Source organism: Oncorhynchus mykiss, chromosome 17, assembly GCF_013265735.2.
Source record: "Oncorhynchus mykiss isolate Arlee chromosome 17, USDA_OmykA_1.1, whole genome shotgun sequence".
Classification (NCBI taxonomy): Eukaryota; Metazoa; Chordata; class Actinopteri; order Salmoniformes; family Salmonidae; genus Oncorhynchus; species Oncorhynchus mykiss.
The window spans coordinates 86,715,022-86,734,699 of record NC_048581.1 but is presented as its reverse complement, the minus strand read 5'-3'; the positions used below and the strand labels follow the sequence as shown (position 1 = coordinate 86,734,699).

The 19,678-nt window shown below is 41.5% G+C and overlaps 1 protein-coding gene across 3 annotated transcripts; it reads right to left on the bottom strand.

The window, feature by feature from the left end:
• Window positions 1-512: 512 nt before the first annotated feature.
• On the bottom strand, window positions 513-19,599 carry LOC110494798 (anti-Muellerian hormone type-2 receptor). 3 transcript variants are annotated; one of them, XM_036950869.1, is made up of 12 exons: window positions 18,835-19,599; window positions 18,361-18,566; window positions 16,424-16,615; window positions 11,988-12,152; window positions 11,525-11,614; window positions 9,010-9,128; window positions 8,368-8,589; window positions 7,943-8,057; window positions 5,098-5,255; window positions 2,758-2,908; window positions 1,904-2,031; window positions 513-1,307 (listed from the first exon to the last, which is right to left on the bottom strand). In XM_036950869.1, the coding sequence occupies exons 2-12, from the start codon at window positions 18,383-18,385 to the stop codon at window positions 1,197-1,199; spliced, it is 1,476 nt and encodes a 491-aa protein (XP_036806764.1). In that variant the 5' UTR covers window positions 18,386-18,566; window positions 18,835-19,599; the 3' UTR covers window positions 513-1,196. The 3 variants fall into 3 exon arrangements, with proteins under 3 accessions (XP_036806764.1, XP_036806765.1, XP_036806766.1); XM_036950870.1 differs by having other exon boundaries at window positions 9,022-9,128; window positions 18,835-19,598; XM_036950871.1 differs by lacking the exon at window positions 18,361-18,566 and having other exon boundaries at window positions 18,835-19,598.
• Between the last annotated feature and the right edge of the window lie 79 nt (window positions 19,600-19,678).

Below are 19,678 nucleotides of genomic sequence, written 5' to 3'. Positions count from 1 at the left end.
ACATATTAGATGGTACAATGATTCTCTACACGATGACTGTTTGTTTTGTCACACAAACTGAAATTAGGCGAAATATTAGAATTTAAGCAAACCAGGAAATGGCAGAGTGATTTCTGCTGCATATTGCACCTTTTAAAGCATTTGCTAAATGGCATACAGTATATGATTCTATATTATTGCTATAGAAACAAGCATACAGTATATGATTCTATATTATTGCTATAGAAACAAGCATACAGTATATGATTCTATATTATTGCTATAGAAACAAGCATACAGTATATGATTCTATATTATTGCTATAGAAACAAGCATACAGTATATGATTCTATATTATTGCTATAGAAACAAGCATACAGTATATGATTCTATATTATTGCTATAGAAACAAGCATACAGTATATGATTCTATATTATTGCTATAGCAACAAGCTTACAGTATATGATTCTATATTATTGCTATAGAAACATGTCAACATATTACACAGTGATTATCCAAAGTGAACACATTGTGCCTATGATGTTCATCACCATAAGCTTTATTCAAGCCTTCTGCACAAAATCAGTAAAGATAATCCAATCACGTTTCTGTCCTCCACCGTACAAATATCAACATAAAAAATGTCAGAGAATATTACTGTGATCCAACATAAAATGTAGATTTAAAAGCAGCTTTGACCTCAGTCGTACCTTAGCAACCTAACGTCTGATTCTGCTGTGCGGTTTACCACTAGGTTTATAGGATTCTACAACAAATGTCCAACAAGTCTTTAGCAAGAGCCCAATAGAGTTTCACTACAGTACACTTTCTGCATGCACAAACATTAGGTAAAATAAACCAAACAGATGTAGGAAATGTGTAAGTCAATGAAATAGCAAGCAGACACATCTATTCCAACTGTGACAGTGACAATAATGAGGTGACTAAGTATAGAATGGAATATTATAGAATTGAATAGTATAGAATAGAATATTATAGAATGGAATATTATAGAATTGAATAGTATAGAATATAATATTATAGAATGGAATATTATAGAGAATATTGTAGAATAGTATAGAATATAATACAATAGAATACCACACACACGTCAACATGAGAGTAGAGACTGGCACACTGAGCTGTCAGTCTGGTCCTGGACTAAGGAATAATTACATAACCCAAAATATTATATATATATATATATATCTATATCTCATATGGAGCAACAGGGGGGTAGAGACACTAGTCTGTCCCTGGCACACTGGGCTGTCAGTCTGGCATCTGAGTCATGGTCCCAACTGTCCAACAGAATGTCATGCAAGCCCTGCAACAGACAACCCATATTAATCAGTTTCCTAAAAACATAGTGTAACATGCTTCACATAATTGTCATTATTTCCAGGTGGTCTTTGAGCTAAAGTTAATCTTTATGTTTTGGGGAAACTCGCCCCCCAGGGTAGACAGTCATCACCTCTAATACTTTATACAACAACAGTAGTTAGACAGTAATAACCTGGGAATGATGCGTTTGTTTACTATCTTCTAGTAACTCAGTCAGGTCAGACAGGTCAGACAGGTCAGACAGGTCAGACAGGTCAGTCAGGTCAGACAGGTCAGACAGGTCAGTCAGGTCAGTCAGGTCAGTCAGGTCAGTCAGGTCAGACAGGTCAGACAGGTCAGACAGGTCAGTCAGGTCAGACAGGTCAGACAGGTCAGTCAGGTCAGTCAGCTCAGTCAGGTCAGACAGGTCAGTCAGGTCAGTCAGGTCAGACAGGTCAGACAGGTCAGACAGGTCAGTCAGGTCAGTCAGGTCAGACAGGTCAGACAGGTCAGTCAGGTCAGTCAGGTCAGTCAGGTCAGACAGGTCAGTCAGGTCAGTCAAATACTTGAAACTGAGTAGTTCCTAGAGAAATAACCTACCTGTTGCCAGTGTTTGGGTACTGAAGGACGTTCCCTTCTCTCAGATACATGGACTATGAGCTGCTCTAAAGAAGGACTGGCCCCTAGCTCCTCTTCATAAGGCAGTCTGTGTTCTGGCACTGGGCAGCCTGCAGGCGGAGACAGAGGTTATGGTTAGTGTTAGGGTTGCCGATGTAACTCTTCATAAGACAGTTTGATCTGACACTGGGCAGACTGTAGGGGGAGACACAGGCAGAGGGTTAGTGTTAGGGTTAGGGTTGGCGATGTAACTCTTCATAAGACAGTTTGATCTGACACCGGGCAGACTGCAGGGGGAGACACAGGCAGAGGGTTAGTGTTAGGGTTAGGGTTGGCGATGTAACTCTTCATAAGACAGTTTGATCTGACACCGGGCAGACTGCAGGGGGAGACACAGGCAGCGGGTTAGTGTTAGGGTTAGGGTTGGCGATGTAACTCTTCATAAGACAGTTTGATCTGACACCGGGCAGACTGCAGGGGGAGACACAGGCAGAGGGTTAGTGTTAGGGTTAGGGGGTAGTCTCCCACTGACAAACATTTGTGGGCAGTGCGCTTTGAGACCACAAGCGAGCTTAGGGTAACCCAATGATTATGATAAACACTGAGAACTCTTAAGAGATTGAATTATCTCAGAACCAAATCTCACATGCGCTTGGCTAGCTAACAGTGAACCATAATTAATTAATTAACTAACTAGCAACGGAAGAGATGCTATAGTCCCAAAAGTGCAAACACAGCCAACCTGGCACTCCAGGAAGGCTCAAGGAAACGCTCAAATAAATATTTAAAAATACCATTTTGAACCCCCCCCCCCCCCGGTTTGATATATAACCTACCTATGAAAAGGTCTGAGCAGCGCATCAGCATCTCCCAAAGCAGCGTTCCTAAGGAGTAGACGTCTCCCTGTATGAGACACCAGCCACTGCTCAGGTTCACACAGCCATCCAGGAGCTCGGGGGCCATATAGCACAACGTCCCCACCTGGCTCTGTAGATGGAGAGGAGAAAGGTTGAACTGAACGGAACACCGTGTGTATGATCTACTCCTGCAACGACGACATCATTATCAACAATAACAACAACACGGTCATCTCACTGCCTGGACACTGGCCTATGGAGAGAGTAGAAACAGAAGTTGCCTATCAAAAACATGTTGTTGCTGTTGTTGCTATTAAAATCAGAGACTGGCTAAATACTTTTTTGCCCCACTGTATATGTGTATACTGTTCTCTATATACTGTATATGTATATACTGTACTCTATATACTGTACTCTATATACTGTTCTCTATATACTGTACTCTATATACTGTATATGTATATACTGTACTCTATATACTGTACTCTATATACTGTACTCTATATACTGTATATGTATATACTGTACTCTATATACTGTACTCTATATACTGTACTCTATATACTGTACTCTATATACTGTATATGTATATACTGTACTCTATATACTGTATATGTATATACTGTACTCTATATACTGTATATGTATATACTGTACTCTATATACTGTACTCTATATACTGTATATGTATATACTGTACTCTATATACTATACTCTATATACTGTACTCTATATACTGTACTCTATATACTGTACTCTATATACTGTATATGTATATACTGTACTCTATATACTGTTCTCTATATACTGTACTCTATATACTGTATATGTCTATACTGTACTCTATATACTGTACTCTATATACTGTATATGTATATACTTTACTCTATATACTGTATATGTCTATACTGTACTCTATATACTGTTCTCTATATACTGTATATGTATATACTGTTCTCTATATACTGTACTCTATATACTGTATATGTATATACTGTACTCTATATACTGTACTCTATATAATGTATATGTCTATACTGTACTCTATATACTGTACTCTATATACTGTATATGTATATACTGTACTCTATATACTGTTCTCTATATACTGTACTCTATATACTGTATATGTCTATACTGTACTCTATATACTGTACTCTATATACTGTATATGTATATACTGTACTCTATATACTGTACTCTATATACTGTTCTCTATATACTGTTCTCTATATACTGTACTCTATATACTGTTCTCTATATACTGTTCTCTATATACTGTTCTCTATATACTGTATATGTATATACTGTTCTCTATATACTGTACTCTATATACTGTATATGTATATACTGTTCTCTATATACTGTACTCTATATACTGTATATGTATATACTGTACTCTATATACTGTACTCTATATACTGTACTCTATATACTGTATATGTATATACTGTTCTCTATATACTGTACTCTATATACTGTATATGTATATACTGTTCTCTATATACTGTACTCTATATACTGTATATGTATATACTGTACTCTATATACTGTACTCTATATACTGTTCTCTATATACTGTACTCTATATACTATACTCTATATACTGTACTCTATATACTGTACTCTATATACTGTACTCTATATACTGTACTCTATATACTGTATATGTATATACTGTACTCTATATACTGTACTCTATATACTGTTCTCTATATACTGTACTCTATATACTGTATATGTATATACTGTACTCTATATACTGTACTCTATATCATCTACTGCATCTTTATGTAATACATGTATCATTAGCCACTTTAAACTATGCCACTTTGTTTACATACCCTACATTACTCATCTCATATGTATATACTGTACTCGATACCATCTACTGCATCTTGCCTATGCCGTTCTGTACCATCACTCATTCATATCTTTATGTACATATTCTTTATCCCTTTACACTTGTGTGTATAAGGTAGTCGTTTTGGAATTGTTTAGGTTAGATTACTCGTTGGTTATTACTGCATTGTCGGAACTAGAAGCACAAGCATTTCGCTACACTCGCATTAACATCTGCTAACCATGTGTATGTGACAAATAAAATTTGATTTGATTTGAAAACATGTTGTTGCTATTAAAATGAGAGACTGGATGGTGTAGCAGTTAAGGGCCACAGCCTCTGGCATTATATACCAGCATTGTTTTTGATAGGATGGATAGAATCTATCTCTGTCACTCTCTCTATATGTTCAATAAACGGAGAAAACATCCTAAAGAAGTAGAAGGGAGCCGGGGTTGGGGGAAAGACAGGCCCACCTGTACGTTAACCATGTAGCGCTGCCAGCTGTGTGGACCGGCGCATGAGCGCAGGATGGTGGAAGAGCCAAAGTCACACAGGACACAGGTACCATCGTCCCTCACTAGCACGTTGTTACTACTGAGATCTCTGTGGGCCACCGCTGGCTTGTGCACCCCTGAGAACACAGACATCAGACACACACAAACACACACTGTACAGCCACTGACAAAGGTCATATAGGATTGGGGTCAGGTGTTATTCCTGACCCCATGGTGAGAGCAGGAGAAGGTATTCCTGGGTCACGCGGGCCAGGAGAAACTGCAGTGGGGCTTTGGAGCTTTCTCCCGGTATGTTGTCTAAACTGTGACGTCCACATATGATGCAGACAAGCTCATCCAAATTCATCCACGCTTTTGTCACTTCTAGGTTAGACTACTGCAATGCTCTACTTTCCGGCTACCCGGATAAAGCACTAAATAAACTTCAGTTAGTGCTAAATACGGCTGCTAGAATCCTGACTAGAACCACCAAATTGGATCACGTTACTCCAGTGCTAGCCTCCCTACACTGGCTTCCTGTTAAGGCAAGGGCTGATTTCAAGGTTTTACTGCTAACCTACAAAGCATTACATGGCCTTGCTCCTACCTATCTCTCTGATTTGGTCCTGCCGTACATACCTATACATATGCTACGGTCACAAGACCCAGGCCTCCTTACTGTCCCTAGAATTACTAAGCAAACAGCTGGTGGCAGGGCTTTCTTCTATAGAGCTCCATTTTTATGGAACGGTCTGCCTATCCATGTGAGAGACGCAGACTCGGTCTCAACCTTTAAGTCTTTACTGAAGACTCATCTCTTCAGTAGGTCCTATGATTGAGTGTAGTCTGGCCCAGGGGTGTGAAGACGAACAGGCACTGGAGCGACGAACCATACTTGCTGTCTCTGCCTGGCCGGCTCCCCTCTCTCCACTGGGATTCTCTTCCTTTGACCCTATTACGGGGGCTGAGTCACTGGCTTACTAGTGCTCTCCCACAGTGGGGAAAAGTACTTAAGTAAAAATACTTTAAAGTACTACTTAAGTCGTTTTTTGGGGTATCTGTACTTTACTCTAGTATTTATGTTTTGGCAACTTTTACTGCGCTACATTCCTAAATAAAATAATGTACTTTTTACTCCATACATTTTCCCTGACACACATAAAAGTACTTGTTACATTTTGACAGGAAAATGGTCCAATTCACGCACTTATCAAGAGAACATCCCTCGTCATCCCTACTGCCTCTGATCTGGAGGTGTGCCCCTGGCTATCAGTAAATAAATAAATAAAAAGACAATAGTGCCATCTGGTTTGCTTAATATAAGGAATTTTAAATTAATTATACTTTGACTTTTGACACTTAAGTACATTTTAGCAATTCAATTTACTTTTGATACTTAAGTATATTTAAAACCAAATACTTTTAGAGTTTTACTCAAGTAGTATTTTACTGGGTGACTCACTTTTACTTGAGTCATTTTATATTAATGTATCTTTACTTTTACTCAAGTACGATAATTGGGTACTTTTTACACCACTGCTGTCCCATGCCGTCCCTAGGAGGGGTGCATCACGTCGTGCTATACTCGACTTGAGTGGTTTGAGTCACTGACGTGATCTTCCTATCGAGTTTTTCTCCCCTTCGGGCTCGTGCGGGGGAGATCTTTGTGGTAGTGGGGTTGGTCGTCAGTTGATGGTTGAAGATATCCCTCTAGTGGTGTGGGGGAGATCTTCGTGGGCCATGTCTCAGGGTAGTAGGTTGGTGGTTGAAGATATCCCTCTAGTGGTGTGAGGGCTGTGCTATGGAAAAGTGGGTGGGGTTATATCCTGCCTGGTTGGCCCTGTACGGGGGTATCGTCGGACAAGGCCACAGGGTCCCCCCCCCCCCCCCAGAGCCTGGTTCCTTTCTACCCAGCACAGCCAGAAGAGGACTGGCCACCTCTCAGAGCCTGGTTCCTCTCTACCCAGTACAGCCAGAAGAGGACTGGCCACCTCTCAGAGCCTGGTTCCTCTCTACCCAGTACAGCCAGAAGAGGACTGGCCACCTCTCAGAGCCTGGTTCCTCTCTACCCAGTACAGCCAGAAGAGGACTGGCCACCCCTCAGAGCCTGGTTCTTCCTGGGTTCCTGCCTTTCTAGGGAGTTTTTCCTAGCCACCGTGCTTCTACATCTGCATTGCTTGCTGTTTGGGGTTTTAGGCTGGGTTTCTGTACAGCACTTTGAGATATCAGCTGATGTAAGAAGGGCTTTATAAATACGTTTGATTGATTGATGATGATGATGATGATGATGGTGATTATAATAATAATGATGATGATGATAATAATGGTGATTATAATAATAATGATGATGTCGATGATGATAATTATGTTGATTATGATGATAAGGCTGATGATTATGATGTAATGATGCTTATAATAATTATAATGATGTCGATGTTGATAATGATGTTGATAATGATGTTGATTATAATAATGGTGTTGATGTTGATTCTGATGATGATGATAATAATGATGATGTCGATGATGATAATGACAATAATGATGATAACAATAACGATGATGTTGATGATTTTGATTTATAATAATAATGATGATGATAATGATGTTGATAATGATGTTGATTATAATAATGATGATGATGTTGATTATGATGATGATGATAATAATGATAACAATAACGATGATGTTGATGATTTATAATAATGATGATAATGATGATGATGTTGATGATTTATAATAATGATGATAATGATGATGATGTTGATGATTTATAATAATGATAATGATGATGATGATGATGTTGATGATGATGGCCCATACATACCATGCCTGTAGAAGTCAGAATGGAGGTAAGCCAGTCCCTCAGACAGAGACTGGGCCAGCTTCAGTGTTGTCGTCCAGTCACTGCTGTTCTTGGACAGGAAGGAGCTGAGAGAGCCCTGGATAGAAAGACAAGTCAAGAGTTTTTCCTTGTGTCACGTTCATGTGGTTATCTAGTTAAAATGACCGTAACGTACATCAGTATTTAAACAATAAACATGAAGCCTGGCATGGGAACTTCGGACATTAAGCAGAATGAGGCTTTACGTCAAACCAAGCTAGAGAATCAGACAATTACCATGGTAACACTACGTATTAAAGCATCTGGTTATAAGGCTTTATAACTTGCTGCAATAAGCATGTATGAACCTTCATGTCTTATAAGAGGTATTTGACGTCGTCTCTCTCTATGTAAACAGTGTTACTCACGCATGTGGCTAGCTCCAGGAGCAGGACACAGTCTCCGCTATCTGACTTCCTGCCAGCTCCCAGGAAGTGAGCAATCCCAGCATGCACCAGGTGTGGTAGTCCGTACACTTCCCTCTCCACTGTGAACTCCTGTCTGCACCAGGTGGGGAACACCTTCACAGCCACCGTAGTCCCTTGGTAGCTTCCCTGCCACACCGACGCAAAGTGACCACTACCCACAATCTGAATGAATCAATCAAACAATGAATCAATCTGAATGAATCAATCAAACAATGAATCAATCTGAATGAATCAATCAAACAATGAATCAATCTGAATGAATCAATAAATCAATGAATCAATCTGAATGAATCAATCAAACAATGAATCACTCTGAATGAATCAATAAATCAATCTGAATGAATCAATCAAACAATGAATCAATCTGAATGAATGAATCAATCTGAATGAATCAATAAATCAATGAATCAATCTGAATGAATCAATCAAACAATGAATCAATCTGAATGAATGAAACAATGAATCAATCTGAATGAATCAATAAATCAATGAATCAATCTGAATGAATCAATCAAACAATGAATCAATCTGAAATGAGAAGAGAAGAGGTACACAGAATGCCCACAATGTCCAGCGACCTACGTAAATACTTTCCTGTTGTAGTTCCAGGCTGGTCAGGTCCATATCAGACTGTTTTGATATGTGGCATGAGCACAGTGAGGTCAGAGATTCCTCTGGCAGAGATAGATGCTGCTTGTCATCTAAGAGGCGGGTGGAGAGAATTCATGTTCAGCCATTTACTGTTAATGCACGGGTGTATCCTAATTTAGCATAAAGTCGCATTTTCACTTAGTCTCCCATTGACATCAGTGCATAACTAAGTAAATGTTTGATTCTTCAGGAGGTTAGGATTCACCCTATGGTAAAATACACTATAAACAAATAGACTCCGATATTTTAGCCAATGTGACTTACTGATACAGTGTTGCATTAGTGTTGGGGCATGCAGGTGGTCAGTCAGCCAGCCAGTCAGTCAGTCAGTCAGTCAGCCAGTCAGCCAGTCAGTCAGTCAGTCAGTCAGTCAGGAATGACTCAAAAGGAAAAGGAAGATAAGAAATCACGAGATTGAAAAAATAAATGTGACTGAAATGCAACAGCAGTGAAAAGTGGTCTGAGGAAAAACCAAGGTCAGTGAACAAAAGAGGACAGCGTGTGGGAGGGAGGGAGGTAGAGAGAGAGAGAGAGAGGGTAGGGAGGGAGGTAGGGTGGGGTAGAGAGAGAGAGAGAGAGAGAGAGGGAGGGAAAATCCAGCTAGTAGGTTAATGGAATGATTCATAATAGTCATGTGAATGTAATTTCGGCCAAATCCCACATATCATTAACTCTTGATAATCCCAACCCACAAGAGCGTTTTATCAAACTCTAGTGGCAGTCTACAACAAATATATATTTAATATACTTATGGGAAATACAAGGGATATATTTAAACTATTATGATGAAAATGACTAAAATGTTATGGAATACACTGAACAAAAAATAAAAAGCATCAATTTCAAAGATTTTACTGAGTTTTAGTTCATATAAGGAAATCAGTCAATTTAAATAAATTAATTAGGCCTTAATCTATGGATTTCACATGACTGGGAATCCAGATATGCATCTGTTGGTCACAGATACCTTTAAAAAAAAGGATGGATCAGAAAACCAGTATCTGCTGTCACCACCATTTGCCTCATGCAGCACAACACATCTCCTTCACATAGAGTTGATCAGGCTGTTGATTGTGGCCTGTGGAATGTTGTCCCACTCCTCTTCAACGGCTGTGAGAAGTTGCTGGATATGGGCGGGAACTAGAACACGTCGATCCAGAGCATCCCAAACATGCTTATTGGGTGTTATGTCTAGTGAGTATGCAGGCCATGGAAAAACTGGGATATTTTCAGCTTCCAGGAAATGTGTACAGATCCTTGCGACATGGGGCCGTGCATTATCATGCTGAAACATGAGATGATGACGGAGGATGAATGGCAAGACAATGGGCCTCAGGATCTCATCACGGTATCTCTGTGCATTAAAATTGCCATTGATTAAATGCAATTGTGTTCATTGTCCGTAGCTTATACCTGCCCATACCACAACCCCACCATGGGAAACTCTAATCACAACGTTGACATCAACAAACCACGCGCCCACAAGACGCCAAACACGCCCACAAGACACCAAACACGCCCACAAGACACCAAACACGCCCACAAGACGCCAAACACGCCCACAAGACGCCAAACACGCCCACAAGACGCCAAACACGCTGTCTGCCATCTGCCCGGTACAGTTGAAACCGGGATTCATCTGTTAAGAGCACACTTCACTAATGTGCGAGTGGCCATCGAAGGTGAGCATTTACCCACTGAAGTTGGTTTACGATGCCGAACTACAGTCAGGACCCTGGTGAGGATGACGAGGATCTTGATGAGCTTCCCTGAGACGGTTTCTGACAGTTTGTGTATAAATTCTTTGGTTGTGCAAAACGCACAGTTTCATCAGCTGTCCGGGAGGCTGGTCTCAGACAGTCCCACAGTTTCATCAGCTGTCCGGGAGGCTGGTCTCAGACAGTCCCACAGGTGAAGAAGCTGGATGTGGAGGTCCTGGGCTGGCATGGTTACACACGGTCTGAGGTTGTGAGGCCGGTTGGACGTAATGCCAAAATCTCTAAAATGGTAGAGAATTGAACATTTAATGCTCTGGCAACTGCTCTGGTGGACATTCCTGCAGTCAGCCAAACTGCTCTGGTGGACATTCCTGCAGTCAGCCAAACTGCTCTGGTGGACATTCCTGCAGTCAGCCAAACTGCTCTGGTGGACATTCCTGCAGTCAGCCAAACTGCTCTGGTGGACATTCCTGCAGTCAGCCAAACTGCTCTGGTGGACATTCCTGCAGTCAGCCAATGGCACGCTCCCTCAAAACTTGAAACATTTGTAGCACTGTGTTGTGTGACAAGACTGCACATTTTAGAATGACCTTTTATTGTCCTCATCAAAAAGATGACATGTTGCGTTTATAATTTTGTTCAGAATAAGCTGAAATCAAAGAGGATAAATTAATATTATTAATATTTGATAAGTTAATAAATTAATATTTGTGTAAACATAAACTTACCGTAACCTCTGAAACGATGTCTGCATTTAACTGCCACCACTAGGGTACACAGTAACATCCCAAGGACAACCACAGTGGCCGTGACCATGTCTGCAGACACAGCACAGTAACAGAATGAAGTACATGCTTTTAAATGTGCAGTAGGTCAAATCTGCATTCGTAATGCCTACGGTACATGGCGCCATTGTGATAAATGCATACAGTATACGGATGACACCTTGCTATGTCTTTATGCAGCAGGGTAGATGTTTGTGTGACTGCGTGGGTGCAGGCTGTGAGGAACAGGGAGTGAGGGGACGGGGAGTGAGGAACAGGGAGTGAAAGGGACGGGGACTTCACACGCTGGGCTTTGGTTCCAAGGTTAAACAACAGAACACAGAAAAGAGGAGTGGAAAGGGAGTGATCTCACAAGGTTGAATGGGCAGACGAGAAAAGAAATGAATATGATGCAAAGTATCCATACCTGCAGAGTGAGATGAGTGTTTGAGTTGAGGTTGCTTCTCTTCTGGGTTCCACGTGATGTTGCCATTACAGAGGTTTGAGCTGCACTCACATCTGATGTAGTCTAAATGGGTGGTTGATGTAAAGCAGGTAGAATCTAGGCAGCCACCGACTACCATTTTGCAACCTACAGAGAATGACAGATTAACAGAGGTGTACACAAACGCCACTTTTAGGCTATTTGGGATTTATTTTGGACTGTTTATGAATGAGAGAGGTTACATTTCGCCTGCCCCATTCCTCAGATTATCAAGCAAAGAGGCAGAAAAAATGCTGTTGAAATTTCACAGTGTGCCTTTGATTTAAATCTGGTATCTGGTCTAATTGTGTCTGGTGTGTGAAGGGTCTGTGGACATCTGTCACAAGGCCGTAGCCATGGAGTCAACAACATAAACATGGGAAATCTCATTTCCTGCCATTCTAAAATATTTACAAATTCACTAACCTATGGGATGAACTTTTCATTTATTTACATTTTTTATAATAATATATAATAATGTATCGTATTACATTTCTCTGCTTTATTATTATTATTATTATTTAACCTTTTCTTGTTTCATTTTATGTAACGGCAGAGATGAGGAATTAATGAAGTACAACCATGACCCTAATCATATAAACAGAAATATATGAATTGTTATATGAAGACAAGTCCAGATATTGTGGCCAAGGTTTAGCAAATTGTTGTTTTTATTTACAAGTAAGCTTGGGCGGGTAGCAGGGGTGTTTGCTCTGCTCTCCTCTCCTCACATCTTCTCCTCTCCAGCCTTCTCTCCTCCTCTCCTCTGGTCCTATATTCTCCTATCCTCTCCAGTTATCTCTTCTCCTCTCCTCTCCTATCCTCTCCTCTCCAGTCATCTCTTATCCTCTCCTCTCCTCTCCTCTCTTCTCCTCTCCTCTCCTCTCCTCTTTAGTCATCTCTTCTCCTCTCCTCTCCTCTCCAGTCATCTCTTCTCCTCTCCTCTCCTCTCTTCTCCTCTCCTCTCCTCTCCAGTCATCTCTTCTCCTTTCCTCTGCTCTCCTATCTTCTCCTCTCCAGTCATCTCCTATCCTCTCCTCTCCAGTCATCTCTTATCCTATCCTCTCCTCTCTTCTCCTCTCTTCTCCTCTCCCCTCTAGTCATCTCTTCTCCTCTCCTCTCCAGTCCTCTCCTCTCCTCTCCTCTCCAGTCATCTCTTCTCCTTTCCTCTGCTCTCCTCCTCTCCTATCCTCTCATCTCCTCTGCTCTGCTCTCCGCTCATCTCCTCTCCAGGCAATGACATGTGTTTTGACTTGCCATTCTTCAAGCAAAGGATCCAAAGGCCTTTTTGCGTTTATCGTTGACACCGATAAAAGACTGGCATATTCCTTCAAGGTCCAGTCTGTCCAGTTTCTCCTTAGTGTACGTGCCACATGGCCACATTATTCAGCCTTGTTTGACTCATGGCTGATCTAAGCCATGTTTTCAGCCTCCTCAGAGCACTAAAACTCCTCTCAGCCTCTACAGAGGAGGCAGGGACGACCAGCAGACGCCTTACTAAAGCTTCCACCTGACTGAAGAGACCTCTCACCTCTGGCACCATTTCCTCAATAATGTTAGCAACATTTGAGCTAGAATTGGTATGTGTAATTAACCCCAAAACAAGGCCAGCTGCACCTGCAGTAGTCTTGAATTCAATTCAGGATACTGGTCTACCACCTTGTCCGTGTCTCCGCGTAGCTGCACATTTTCAAGCTGGAATCCAGCTTGATCAAACCTCTGTGTGAATGGAGTATTCACTGTGTCCTAAGGGTTGTAGAACTGGGCTCTGTACAAAGACTGGGCATCCGGATGGATATGGGCTGAGTATTCACTGTGTCCTAAGGGTTGTAGAACTGGGCATCCGGATGTATAGGGGCTGAGTATTCACTGTGTCCTAAGGGTTGTAGAACTGGGCATCCGGACGGATAGGGGCTGAGTATTCACTGTGTCCTAAGGGTTGTAGAACTGGGCATCCGGATGTATAGGGGCTGAGTATTCACTGTGTCCTAAGGGTTGTAGAACTGGGCATCCGGACGGATAGGGGCTGAGTATTCACTGTGTCCTAAGGGTTGTAGAACTGGGCATCCGGACGGATAGGGGCTGAGTATTCACTGTGTCCTAAGGGTTGTAGAACTGGGCATCCGGATGTATAGGGGCTGAGTATTCACTGTGTCCTAAGGGTTGTAGAACTGGGCATCCGGATGGATAGGGGCTGAGTATTCACTGTGTCCTAAGGGTTGTAGAACTGGGCATCCGGATGGATAGGGGCTGCAGTCTGACCGGTGTAACGCTTTGTAGGTTTGTGGATATGAAGCGTCTGAATAGGTTGTAGGTCCAACTTTGTTGCCATGGCATTTGCTTTTGCGAACAAGACATCAACGTGCTCCTCCATTCGCTTCTCCTGCATGCTTGTTTTGACATGGTCCACAGCCTCTAACATTGCCTGAAACGGTCTGTTTCCTCAGCTGCAGGGAGGTGTTCAGGCTCTACAAATCCCCCATCAGGTCTTCAGCCATTTCAAGGCCGAGCACAGTGTTCCCTTTTACAAATGTTCCATCAAGACCATTAGCCTTAGTTGAAGTGTCAGATGAGCTGCGTGATGCCATTTCTCCAAGGGCTGTCAGCGCTGACCCATACTGGCTGAGAACTGAGCGGACGGCAGGGGTGCGAACAGTCCACCTGGTGGGACAGAGAGGTTTCAACGAGGTGAAACCATGCTTTGATTTTGTGATTTCCTGGTAAAATCAACTTGCCAGATTGATTAAAGAAGCCCCCCAATTCATGCACCAGACCCATTGAATCTCTTCCTAGTGGAGAGGCTACACAGGCAGCCTGCGTAACTAAGTTCACTCAGTGTGGACCACAGTGACAACACATAGCCAGCGGGTTGTTCTTTCCTTAAAATGTCTTGCACCCCCCTGCAATCGTCCAGCCATGCTTGCGGCACCTTCATAGGTTTGTCCTGGAAGTTGGGACAGAGGAAGGCCTAGACGCATCATGGGTGCCAACAAGCATATTGACTCCTGATCAACTCCTGATATATCCTGGGTGCATTTAAACATATTGACTCCTGATCAACACCTGATATATCCTGGGTGTATTCAAACATATTGACTCCTGATCGACTCCTGATCAACACCTGATATATCCTGGGTGTATTCAAACATATTGACTCCTGATCGACTCCTGATCAACTCCTGATATATCCTGGGTGCCAACAAACATATTGACTCCTGATCAACTCCTGATATATCCTGGGTGCATTTAAACATATTGACTCCTGATCGACTCCTGATCAACACCTGATATATCCTGGGTGCATTCAAACATATTGATTCCTGATCAACTCCTGGTCAACTCCTGATATATCCTGGGTGCCAACAAACATATTGACTCCTGATCGACTCCTGATCAACTCCTGATATATCCTGGGTGCATTTAAACATATTGACTCCTGATCAACTCCTGATATATCCTGGGTGCATTTAAACATATTGACTCCTGATCAACTCCTGATATATCCTGGGTGTATTCAAACATATTGACTCCTGATCAACTCCTGATATATCCTGGGTGTATTCAAACATATTGACTCCTGATCAACTCCTGATATATCCTGGGTGTATTCAAACATATTGACTCCTGATCAACTCCTGATATATCCTGGGTGTATTCAAACATATTGACTCCTGATCAACTCCTGATATATCCTGGGTGTATTCAAACATATTGACTCCTGATCAACTCCTGATATATCCTGGGTGCATTAAGGTTAGTTGAATACGTCTGTGAGCACCATTTTTTTATTTTATTTTTATTTTACCTTTATTTAACAAGGCAAGTCAGTTAAGAACAAATTCTTATTTTCAACGACGGCCTAGGAACAGTGGGTTAACTAACCTTGTCAGCGCGGGGGTTTGAACTTGCAACCTTCCGGTTACTAGTCCAACAATGGGGCTACCCTGCCGCCCCATTGTTGGTCGCTGGGTGGAATGTGTGGCTGATTCACTTCCCAGGTAATTTAGCTATGATAGCTAACGTTAGTGATGGTTGGTTGATTGATTAGCACTCGCAAATCGGCCCGTTTTCAACAAAAAAATGTTTGTTTCCACTCCATGCAATTACTGACACTTTGTAGCTATGCAAATGGTCTAATTCAAAACCTAACTTTTTTCACTTTATAAATTAATTGAAACAATATTTAACTAAAATGAAAAGCAAAAAAGGAAATGCAAACTTGTTGTATGATTAATTAATATAATTAGTTTGTTTAGGATTCCTGGCCATGTAAATAGTTTGTATGAATGCTTGTTTGCATGTGACTATATTCCTCTTTTGTCTGTTGATATTTTGTTAATATTTTTTTAATATAAAAAAAAATTCTAAATAAATATCACCTTGTAGTTCTGCCACTGGCTGGCCCTCGATAATACGAAAGAAGCCGACACAGCAGTTAGCGTGGGCACAGTACTGGATTGTACCGTTAACGCGACCCTCCTCCATGTTCTTGGAGTTACGGGAACTGGTCAGGAACACACAACTCCTTCCCTGCTCCACCGTTGGAGCAGGGACACACAGTGACAGACATCCTATACGAGAAAGGAAAGATACACTGAGTTTACAAAACATTAGGAACATCTGCTCTTTCCATGACATCGACTGGCCAGGTGAAAGTTATGATAACCTTATTGATGTCACTTGTTAAATCAGTGTAGATGAAGGGGAGGAGACGGGTTAAAGAAGGACTTTTAAGTCTTGAGAAATGGATTGGGTACGTGTGCCATTCAGAGGGTGGAATGGGCAAGACAAAAATGTTAAGTGCCTTTGAACGGGGTATGGTAGTAGGTGCCAGGTGCACCGGTTTGTGCCAAGAACTGCAACGCTGCTGGGTTTTTCCACTCTCAACAGTTTACCGTGTGTATCAAGAATGGTTCACCACCCAAGGGACATCCAGCTAACTTTTATAGATTTATTTATTTTATTTCACCTTTATTTAACCAGGTAGGCCAGTTGAGAGCAAGTTCTCATTTACAACTGTGACCTGGCCAAGATAAAGCAAATCAGTGCGACAAAAACAACAACACAGAGTTACACATAAACAAACGTACAGTCAATAACACAAAAGAAAAGACAAATCTATGTACAGTCTGTGCAAATGTAGAAGAGTAGGGAGATCGGCAATAAATAGGCCCTAGAGGTAAAAAAAAATAAAAATACAATTTAGCATTAATATTGGAGTGATAGATGTGCAGATGATGATGTGCAAGTAGAGATACTGGGGTGCAAAAGAGCAAGAGGGTAAGTAATAATATGGGGATGAGGTAGTCGGGTGTGCTATTTAAAGATTAGCTTTGTACAGGTACAGTGATCGGTAAGCTGCTCAGACAGCTGATGCTTAAAGTTAGATAGGGCGATATAAGACTCCAGCTTCTGAGATTTTTGCAATTCATTCCAGTCATTGGCAGCAGAGAACTGGAAGGAAAGGTGGCCAAATGTGTTGGCTTTGGGGATGACCAGTGCATTATACCTGCTGGAGCGCGTGCTACGGGTGGGTGTTGCTATGGTGACCAGTGAGCTGAGCTAAGCCGGGGCTGTGTTCCTAATGTTTTGTACACTCATTGTGTAATAATTTAACTAAGATAGAAACACTTACAATATTATTTCACTTGACTAGAATAGAACAGAACGAAACGAAATAGAATAGAATGATTAAATTATGTTAAATCAGGGAAAAACTGAAATTCAGGAATAGGTGTAACAGTTTAGCTTCCGTCCCTCTCCTCGTCCCTACCTGGGCTCGAACCAGGGACCCTCTGCACACATCAACAGCTGCCTCCCACATCGCTCCATAAAAACCACCGCCCTTGCTGAGAGCAAGGGAAACAACTACTTCAAGTCTCAGAGCGAGTGACATCGCCGATTGAAACCCTATTAGTGCTCACCCCGCTAACTAGCAAGCCATTTCCCACCGGTTACACAGGCCTAGGTATACAATTATATAAAAAACGGAGAAACTTCCTCAGAATTTTCCCATAAGAATTGCTTTCAAAACATTCTCATCCGTTTTCCTTTCTGCAAAGGTATGTAGGCTAAACTTTAAGGTCTTTGGTGATACACAAAGTACACAACGGAAACAATATTATTGGTGCCTCAAAACTATACACACTTCAAGGCCTTCAGATAGAAAACATTCAAACAGTGAATGGCAACTGATAGTCACATCCATAATTCTGCAATGATTTTGAATTATGTATAAAAATGTCAAGTATCCCAAATTCCATGTCAACTTCAAATTATTAGCACAGTCATTACATTTGATAAAAACATAACTTACCAAAGATGACTAAATACAACCACATTTGTTCTGTCTCTCTGTGAGCTGACTGCTGGCTAGGTCTGATGTCTGTGAGCTGACTGTAAGCTATGTCTGATGTCTGTGAGCTGACTGCTGGCTAGGTATGATGTCTGTGAGCTGGGATGGGAATAGAAGCTGAGTTTCCCACGCAGTCCAGCCCCCCTTCACTATCACACACCTGTGACCTGCACACACAGACACGCACACGCACACACTGGCTGATAAGGAGGACACAAACACTAAATTGTTCAATAACAAATGCATAGCAGCAAATTGTCTGCAATTAATAGCCTATAGCCAGGATTCTTTTCTTCTTAAAGTAACTTTAGGTTATTAAAAAAGTTATTAAAATAACAAGTATGTGCGATATACTGTGTTACATTTCATTGTATCTAATTACACACAATCTTAAATAGTTTGACATAAATGTATTTAATTTGTTAGTGTAAGTACCTTTATCGATGTGGCACGTTTCCTTCTCCTCCTGTATGCCCCCTCATAGACATCCCCTGCCCCCCTTACCTCATCTCTGTCAACCGTACCACAGACAGAAGGGGTAACTCAGATACGTCACAGGAGCTATAAAGTCGAAGCATCCGTTTAGAACGTTTTCTCACCCCCCAAATATGGTGGTGAGAGGAAGTCCAGTCGCGGGTAGTGGGAGAGGATGGAACTGGCTGGAACTGGGCCGACATTCTTCTAATTTTCTCATTGATGAAACATCTGATCTCAATACATTTTTCTGTTCCAAAAACTAGAATCTGTTACGAACACAGTGCACTATATTTTACAGATTTGACTCTTTGACAAAGTTTTTTTTTAAAAGAAGAAAAAAAAGAAAAAAGGGCGCTGTTAAGAAAGAGTACTAGGTCTAAATGAGATTCTGCACACGCGCATTTCACAGAGGAGGCGTTCCCTAACGGAAATATGCAAATAAATGTTACAACGTGCCAATAGGATCTCGCTAGCTCGTGCTTGGCTCTGCCCTGTTCTGCCCACTATGCTTCATTTTCTCCCACTGAAAACGACACAGATTAACTATCTTGGGTTAGTTATAAATATATTTTGGACTGTACTGTTGAAAATAAGTAGGTTAGAGTAAAATTGTCCCATTCCAAATCATCATCAATATGATATGTTAAAGGAACGATATCTAGTTTATGGTCCCTGACATAAACTAAATACGGTCTCGGAGCTCGTTTTTTATCCCCGAGTTCCCAGTTGTCAGGAACGCTCGGACGTCGGATATATCCGCGTTCCCAGTGATTTTAACATGTGGAATGAATATTGGGTCATG